An 8,991-nucleotide genomic window follows, 5' to 3' on the forward strand; every position below is an offset into this window, starting at 1 on the left:
TCTGCAGAGTTCACCTTGATGAGGCAATATTGACTGCAGTGTTAATACTTCACCATGTTCTGGTTTTCACACACTTTATCCTCTAAACAAACATGTAACCCTTATCTATGAGAGCTGAGAATGAGAAATAATTAAACGTCACCAAACAGAATGTATCATGTAGGCAGTGGGTGGGCAGGATTGTCAGTCATGTGCCAGTGTCACCCAAGGGCCACTGATGACTCAGCGTTATTCTGTGTATGAGTAGGATCAAGAACTTGGCAAGGTGGCAAAAGCACCAAATGCTCGCTCATTAGAATTACAAAGGACTGGTTTATAAAACCGTCACGTGTCTCTGTGTCAGCGGTCTGTGCGCGATGAACTTTACACAGCTTAGAGTGACTCTTCATATTTGATGCCACGTGTACTTCAAAAAATACCCATACAGTTCTCTGATTTTATTTTGCAAAGGACAGAAACTTTTTAAACATTTATCATGCTCATTTCTGGGCAGAATATCACTGATATTATACAAAAACCCTACATTTCTTGTCACATCATCAATAGATTTCAGACTCGGATTAAAACCCAGAAACTGTCATCAATAGATTTCAGACTCGGATTAAAACCCAGAAACTGCTGCTACAGTATGTGGTATCATTATTGTAAGGCCCGCACAATCCCCCTATTTTATAGTTTAATCTTTTTGGTTTCAGTCCAAACTTGAACTGACATACAAGCAAATAAAACCGTTATGTAACATGCTAGGTTTACAATTTTATATATGATAGATAAAGCACCACTGTCCTGATGACAGAGAACAGAGGCGATGCTCTCGGTCTCTATTTAAAAATACACATTAAATATTAATGTCCGTTGAGCAAGTCTCTGAGCACAACAAAAGTAAAGGAGACTAAGAGTCACGAAGCACAGCTGGTGCATGTATTTGGTCATAAATAAACCAAAATATTGGACACACTGAGCTTTTGACCTGATGAGGACTGTAGATGGAAGTTAGAAGTTATTTATCTTGAGGGAATCCTGAATGTCTACTAAATCCATCTGATAGTTGTAGAGACAAGTGGTGGACTGGTTCGATAAACAGCTCCTTAATATACTCGATGGTATGTTGGTACAGGAGCATAAAAGATACTTGTGAATGATGGCGGTTATTTTGCTGATACTGTGAAGAGCAATCCCTGGGTCACTAGTACACTGTGGTGTTTTGATCAATAGTGATGAACACGTGAGAACTGGACAACAATAACTCATCACACTTGTGCGTCGCTATACATAAAGAGATTTGCGTATAGAAAACCTATTTAGAAGATGATGAATACTTTATGCTGCACCATCACACAGCTACTTAATATAAAAGGACTGCGGCACAGAGAGCGCCTGTTTGGCCTACATTAAAATAATGGGAAAGGTAAGTTTATTATCTAATGTTACTAAAAATACAGAATTCAAACAGTTTTTAACTTGGTGGAAGTCGATAATTGATCAGTGCTTTGACAAACATTTACAGATCGTATTCTACGAGAACAGAAATTTCCAGGGTCGCCACCATGAGTGCATGAGCGACTGTGCCGACCTTCACCCCTACTTCAACCGCTGCAACTCCATCCGGGTGGAGAGCGGCTGCTTCATGGTGTATGAGCCTGGGCAACCAGTACTTGCTTCGTAGGGGGGAGTACTCTGACAACCAGCGTATGATTGGCATCAATGAATGCATCCGCTCCTGCCGCATGATTCCAATGGTAAACCAAAGCAATTAATTAGGATAAAGTTACAATTATAGGTCAGGTAAAAAAACATATAATACTTGAATAAAGTAAAATCAAGGATAAAACAGGATCTTAACATTTGATCCTAGTACTACCTGTATAGTAATGTTAGCTCGAGAAAAGGTATGCAAGAATATCTGAAAACAATGCACAACTAAAGAAGATGGATGTATGTAGATACGTGCATAGGCTTACACAAACATACTGAATATTGGTTGCACCGATGGATCAGTTCAAACACCATTTGTAATTAAACTCTCATCAACAGAGGCCTTTAATTGAATACTAATAGAATGCCTCCCTTGAAGATCGTGGAAACTAAGTTCCTCAAATGTGAAATACTTAGCTTTGTTAAAGTCTTGGAAGACAGAATGATAAAATGTATGACATTGACAGGTAACAGAACTTTGTTTGAAGCACTCTTTGAAACATCAGTCCTCAACAACATATGTTCTCCTTGGGTACTGTTGTTTGAACTCTACCCACCTGCGTAAAAGGAACTCTAGGTTGAGGAAGAACTTTTCACTGAGATGAGTATGTTCACAATCACCAAAAAGTACTACTGTTTATCACATCAGTAGGTCTAGACTTTAAATAAATGTTCTTCTTGCAGCACCATGGTTCCTACAAAATAAGGTTGTATGAGCGTCCAGACATGGGTGGCCAAATGCAGGAGCTGGGCAACAATTGCCCCAACGTCCGAGAGCGCTTCCATATGTCTGACATTAACTCATGCAATGTGGTTCAAGGCCACTGGCTGCTCTACGACCAGCCCAACTACAGGGGAAAAATGTACTACCTCAGACCGGGCGAATACAGCAGATACAGCAACTGGGGCAGCACCAGTCCAAGGATTGGCTCAATCAGGCAAATCACTGACTTCAACTAGGAGTTTTTCAAACCTTCTTCCTCTCTCTGTTCTCAATAAACATTCTGGGCTTATACTGTGTGCTTGTTTCATGTATCCCTTTGCCATGACATTTGATCCACTCACAAATAATAGGTTGTAATAGTTTAGAACAATTGTCTGGAAGATTTGCACCGTTGGATTCAACTCTTGCGTACTGCTTTACCAGAAACAATGAGGCCCAATCTACCACCTAAGTAAACATTTCAACACATTGAACCCCTCAACTCAAAGTAACTCAAAACAAAAGTAGCAGTTTGACAGAACAATGGTTTTATTGGATAGATTTATGGACAGTACATAAACATCAGCTGGACATCAGCTTTTCTCACACAGAGATGCGTCTGATGGATCCCACCCTCGGACTCATGCTTCCCCAGTCGTTAAACCTCCTGTATTCACCAGGGCGCAGCAGGAACTGGCGTCCCCTGTAATGGGGATGCTCGTAGAAGATCCAGTAACCGTCCGTCACGTTGCAGGAGTAGATGTCGTTGTAATGGAAGCGTTCGTACACGTAGGGACAATCATCGGTCAGCTCCATCATCTGGCCTCCGAATTCTGGGCGCTCGTAGATCATCATTTTGTGAGAGCCTTGGTGCTGCAGAGAAGACATGGTGATTTATTAGCCTCTAAAGCAGTGAAGGATTATTAAAAACCACTTAATTGAGACTTACCGAAGGGATCATACGGCAGGATCGCACACAGTCGTTGAATCCCATCCAACGGTGGTAGTCTGGATAGTCACCCTTCCTTAGGAAGTACTGGTAGCCCGAGTAGTTTGGTCTCTCATAGACCATCCAGTCGCCGCTGTCCACTCTTATGGAGTTGCAGCGGCTGAAGTGGGAATGCAGGTCAGAGCATTCGCTGCTGCACTCATAGGAGCGACCCTGGAAGCCCCTGTCTTCGTAGAAGATGATCTGGAAAGATCATTCGAGGGATTTTCATAAATGTAGATACTTATTAGAGAAGAGAAATGCATACTATACCAGCTGATTAATCCATGAAAATATGCAGAAGTGCAAAAGACACAGAGGTCAACAAGCAGCCTTACCTTAGCCATTGTGTCACACTAGCAGCAGTCATTCCATGCTGTATTTATATAACCCGTGGATGACCTGTGTCATTGTAATTGGGAACAATGACCAGACTCATCAGCTCTTTCTCTCAGAACAATATTTCTGTTTGTTTTGTGTGGTCAATGAAGCAAATCAGCTGTTTTTCTTTGAGCAGAGGCTTACCTTTGGATTTGCTCTGGTTGATGATGAAAATATCAATAAATCTCCAAACATATGCTTTAAAGGGAATGGAAAGATACATGAAATGATGGAAAATTAAATCATGAAAGCTCATATTTCTTTGTACGTTTATACATGTAAAATCCTATTCATCTTGTTGCAGATGGTTGTGGTACTGTACATACTGTGAGGCCAAAGCTGTAGTGAGTCTAGCAACACCACAAAGAGTGCTGACCACAAATGACCTCCTTTATAATCGATTTTAGGAGACACAATGTACAGGACTGGAACGTTTTTAATTGATCAAGGAGTAACTATTTCAACATGTTTGACCTTTCTGAAATCCTGTGACGTGAACACAACCACTTCCTTGTCTCTCTGCTCAGCGGTAGCATTTATATGATTTACAATTCAGTCATTTTCTTTATGTCAGCATAACCTAATTTAGACAGTCATTAGCTCTTTTAGTTCAGCGTTAAATAACTCCCACACTGTGACATTTTCGATGAACTAAGACCATGTCCTAACAGCAAGCACGGACAATTCAACTATTGCATCTCATTCTGTTAGGAAACAGTTTTTTCAATACAAACCACATTATTTTATATGGCTGCTCAGCAAAGAGAGTTATATTTAAGTCTAAGTGCATATTATATACAGTACTTTAAAAGGCTACATGTCTGTATTTATCATGATTATTAATCTTAATATTTAGTTAAACTGTCATATTTTATGTAAGACAGCACACATTTCTCACAGATATATTATGCAAATGTATACAAATATTTGAGGTTGGCCCGGTGGTTTAGTACATGCACACAACTCTAATAATGCCATAAAATCCTTTATTTAATTAATACTAATAGTCCTTATAAAATGTCCTGACAAAAAGGCAGACCAAGTGTGTGACATAATCTGTGTGACACCTGACTGAATGTCATTGCAGTACAGTGGAGACGTTTAAGGTGATGCAGTTAAGTATAGTTATATTTTTGATGGTCTATATTCACGTTTATGTTGCTGTAAATTTGCTTGTACATGCTTTCACACCAGCTTTGCAGTTTTGTTTTAGCCAAGTTTCAGGAGAATAACTTTATTTTTAGAATTTTATACTGGTGCATTCAGGCGTTTGGAACCCATTATACAGTATGTTAAACTATTTATGAAACTCAATACCTCTGACTGGGTAAAGCAGTCAGTTATTGAAATTCGTTGAAGGTTATTGTAGGACAAGCTCAGTTTCTTGAAGATGCTTCGCCTTTCGACCAACGTTTCTTCAGTTCTAACTGACTTCTGGGTATTTATCTCTGGGTTGGTGAAAGGTAAGTGACTCATGGACGCACCCATGCGGTCACCTGAGTGATGAAGCCTCTTGGCTGAGAGGCTAAACGTCCAGTTGCTTTGATAACTTTCAAGTCATCGAAGTGTGTTCAAAAATAAGTCACACAAATATGCAGCTGATCATTTTATTGTACGTGTCACACAATTAAAGAGGTAACTTCATTGTGGCTAGTTTGCACGGTACAACATGCACACAATGCACAAATCACACAGTAAAAATCAAAGCTCTTCTTTTTGCCTCTCATGTTGATAAAACAAAGCATCTGCAGAACTTATTAACTAAATCATTCGACAGTTTCTGTGTTTAAATTGAACTTTGTCCCTCGAAATCTGCCCTTGTAGTAGGCCTTGGAGGTGCAGTCACCAGCTGTTTCTCTCTCACAAATCCTCATCTTAAAGGGTCCCCTGTGCTGTTAAAGTACAAAATGTCAAATGATTTATTTGTACCAAAAAAGGATCCTGCAAGGAAACAGGAGAAAGCTGTTAGCTAACTCTATTGAGTAAAGTTGTAATGGGAAACTAACTAAATCTGTTTAATGTATGAGTCTGCACTACATTTCCAAAGTCACCCTGATGGCAAATGTATGAATAAAATAAAATGTTGCTCCTGTGTTAACAAAACCCTCCGAGGTAGCTAACAATACACAGTACAAGACAGCTTTGGGGTTAAGCAAGAGAATTCATCGTCAACAGTAGTTGTAGTCTACGCAAAGATGAATTTGATCTTAAGACAGCAACCAAGGATATTCCTTATCACACTGACACTGACTGCCTTTGTCTCTCCTTGGTTGGTTATATTGTGGATGTATTTGCAGCAGCAGGACTGAATACAGTCCTGCTGTTACAGATTCTCTGGGTCTCTGGGCTTGTCATACACCATGAATGTCCCATTCTCCACCCTGCAAGAGCTGCAACAGCTCAGGTGAGAGCAGAGTGATATGAACGACCCTGGTAGTTTCTCCTCTCAGAGAAGATCTAAAGAGAAAGCCGTGGATTGGGTTTGGGTCCAACATTAGAAAACAACCTGTGTTACATGGCAACTGAAACTGACATCCGTTGCCTCGTGCACTGATCCGCACCCTTCAATACCTTTCCACTCGTGGTCACGCTATTTGATTTCTGTTGTTCTTCTCACCGGCGTGCTGCCTTTTATGCTCCATGTGACATTGAAAGAATGCGTGCCCCCCCCTCCAGTTGTACAAAATATCTGAGTCAGCTCATCAGCATGGAAGTCCTTACTGTATTTTACATCACAGATTTCACAGTGACAAAGCAAACTCTGGTTATTGCATTACTTTTGTACTTATATAATGGGGTATGTTTCTGTTTATTGAAAACAATATATGATATATATATATATATAATAACAATATATATAATATGTAATCTTGAAAGAAATAACACACTCATCCTCTCACAAATAAATAAAGTTTCTAATGATTAAAAACACATTTTCCTTAGCTCAACCACAGTAATATTACTTTTAATTATGTTACAGATAAACATTTAAATGGCCTTTACACAGACGTTAGGTTGTTACATTATCTTGCAATGACCATTAAATGTACATACCAAGATATTCTGCAAAATAAGAGTGAAACAACATTTTTGCCTCGGGATGTCTGTGTCCTGTATCTTTCCTCCTCTGTCACCTTCAGGCCAAAACGCCATTGGCGTATAGCAATGATATTTTTTGAGCCACTTAATGAAACGTTTCTATTTTGGGCTGTCCATGAGCTCCCCTAAATGTCAGCTTTGTACACAAGATATCTCGTGACATACAGCCCCACACTCAAGACAGACTTGGCATTTTAGCTTAATTAATGAGTCCGAAAATAGAAAATGAATCACCATGTTTGTGTGTGTAAGTGCTATCCATCTTCACCAGCAAACAACACCCAAACATGTCTAATTATGAGTGCCATTCAAATGTAACATTCGTGGTTAGTTTAGGCAAAGGTTCTTCACGCAGTGATGAAAAGAACTGGAGCAAAGTTGAGGAGTAATGGTTTATTTAACGGTTTTATAATGATGACAATAGTCTAAATCATGTCTTTGTATTGTTTTTGTGTTTACTCCATCTAGCTGGTACTGGTTTGGAAACACTTCTTAGGAAGCGCAGAAACGTTCCGAAAAAAAGTCCAGACTTCACAGTGTGGAAGAATGACTCAGCTGTTCTCAAAGAAGTTCCCACAACCTGTAAATATTTATACACCAAGTGTACCGGCATACCAAGTCAGATCAGAGAAATCAAAGTGATAGTGTTTCCCTCTGAACTTCTACTACATTGCAAAACATGTAGTTTCATTTTACTTCAAAACATCAACAGAGGCACTTCAGAATATCATTTTTATTTTGATCCACGACTCAGCACATATCCATGATGATGCAGCAAGCATTAAACCCAATATTCAGCTCACAACTGACATGCAGTTTAATCTGCCTGATAGTGCTGGACTATTCCACAATATAGAGTGATGAGTCAAAGGTTTCAGCACAAGCCATGTGGAAATACTACGTCCGTGTATGTATAAAAAGGGAATAGAGTTGATGTTGAAGCTACATCTGAAATCAGGCTCACAAATATCATGACCATGGGGAGGGTAAGTGAACTTTCAAATTGTTTAAAGCAAATTAAAAAAGATTTAAAGTGAAGATATGTTTTGAGTTTACTCGATCATTCTTTGCAGATCATCTTCTACGAGGATCGTAACTTTCAGGGTCGCTCCTATGAGACCGGCCAAGACTGCCCTGAGCTCACCTCCTACCTGAGCAGGTGTAACTCCTGCAGGGTGGAGAATGGCCTCTTCGTGGTCTACGAGAAGCCCAACTTCATGGGCCGTCAGATCCTGGTGAGGAGGGGCGAGTATCCAGACAGCCAGCACCTGATGGGAGTGAGTGCGAGCGACTGCATCAAGTCCTGTCGCATGGTCCCCATGGTAAGTGTTTATCACACCAGAAATTAGAAGAGATTCCTTCATATTGTTGCTATTGCAGAGCTTCATGGACACAGACTAAAAACTCTTGGAGTAAATCTTTTGTATTGCAATTTCTAAACTGCTCAAGAGAGATTTGCATTGCTCCATGTTGAACTTATTGTGCCTCTCTACTGGTCACCAGCAAATGCTTGCACGAATCGCTACAAATATGTGAATAAAATTTCAGTATTAAGGTTCATCATCAACCTTGAAATAGGTCCACTTACAGCCTACTTCAACAAGTTGAACCTGCTCAGGTGTAATCACATAACCAAAGTACAAAACTTCGACATTGACTGAGGAAGTCTGTGAGATACAGCTGAGATCTCTTGCAAAATCTGTGGACCTTGAGTTTAGAACATTTTCTCACAATCTCAGTTTTACAAAATGAATATTGTAACTGCTTTTAACAAGGTTCCCTGATGTTTCTTCATCCACAGCACAGAGGCCCCTTCCGTATGAGGGTCTACGAGAGGGAGAACTTTGGAGGCCAGATGCACGAGCTGACGGAGGACTGCGACAACATGATGAATCGTTACCGCATGTCTGACTTCCAGTCCTGCAATGTGATGGACGGCCACTGGATGTTGTACGAGCAGCCCAACTACAGAGGCGGGATGCTGTACCTGTGGCCAGGGGAGTACAGGAACCTCAGAGAGCTGGGGTGGAGCAACGTGTTGAAGTTCAACTCCTTCAAGCGCATCATGGATTCCTGTTAAACTCTCAATGTACGGGGTGGAAAAATAAAGCAATCTGAAATCCAA

The 8,991-nt window shown here is 40.2% G+C and overlaps 2 protein-coding genes and 1 pseudogene across 2 annotated transcripts; 2 read left to right on the forward strand and 1 right to left on the reverse strand.

Annotated features, from left to right (window-relative positions):
- The first annotated feature begins 1,399 nt into the window (after positions 1–1,399).
- LOC104931483 (gamma-crystallin M2-like) lies at positions 1,400–2,655 on the forward strand (annotated as a pseudogene).
- A 281-nt stretch (positions 2,656–2,936) lies between these two features.
- LOC104931484 (gamma-crystallin M2-like) lies at positions 2,937–3,757 on the reverse strand. Its single transcript, XM_027291618.1, has 3 exons — positions 3,725–3,757; positions 3,348–3,590; positions 2,937–3,271 (listed from the first exon to the last, which is right to left on the reverse strand). The coding sequence occupies exons 1-3, from the start codon at positions 3,731–3,733 to the stop codon at positions 3,002–3,004; spliced, it is 522 nt and encodes a 173-aa protein (XP_027147419.1). The 5' UTR covers positions 3,734–3,757; the 3' UTR covers positions 2,937–3,001.
- Positions 3,758–7,797: 4,040 nt separating this feature from the next.
- Positions 7,798–8,991, forward strand: LOC104931472 (gamma-crystallin M3). Its single transcript, XM_010746487.2, has 3 exons — positions 7,798–7,852; positions 7,940–8,188; positions 8,668–8,991. Exons 1-3 carry the CDS (start codon positions 7,838–7,840, stop codon positions 8,944–8,946), a joined length of 543 nt encoding a protein of 180 aa, XP_010744789.1. The 5' UTR covers positions 7,798–7,837; the 3' UTR covers positions 8,947–8,991.

Source organism: Larimichthys crocea, chromosome XIX (assembly GCF_000972845.2).
Source record: "Larimichthys crocea isolate SSNF chromosome XIX, L_crocea_2.0, whole genome shotgun sequence".
Lineage (NCBI taxonomy): Eukaryota > Metazoa > Chordata > Actinopteri > Sciaenidae > Larimichthys > Larimichthys crocea.

Excerpts from the sequence above, each read along its gene's own strand:
- LOC104931484 (XM_027291618.1), bottom strand. Across the intron at positions 3,272-3,347 it reads CCTGCCGTATGATCCCTTCG|CACCAAGGCTCTCACAAAAT; the intron begins GTAAGTCTCAAT and ends TCTTCTCTGCAG.
- LOC104931472 (XM_010746487.2), top strand. Across the intron at positions 8,189-8,667 it reads CCTGTCGCATGGTCCCCATG|CACAGAGGCCCCTTCCGTAT; the intron begins GTAAGTGTTTAT and ends CTTCATCCACAG.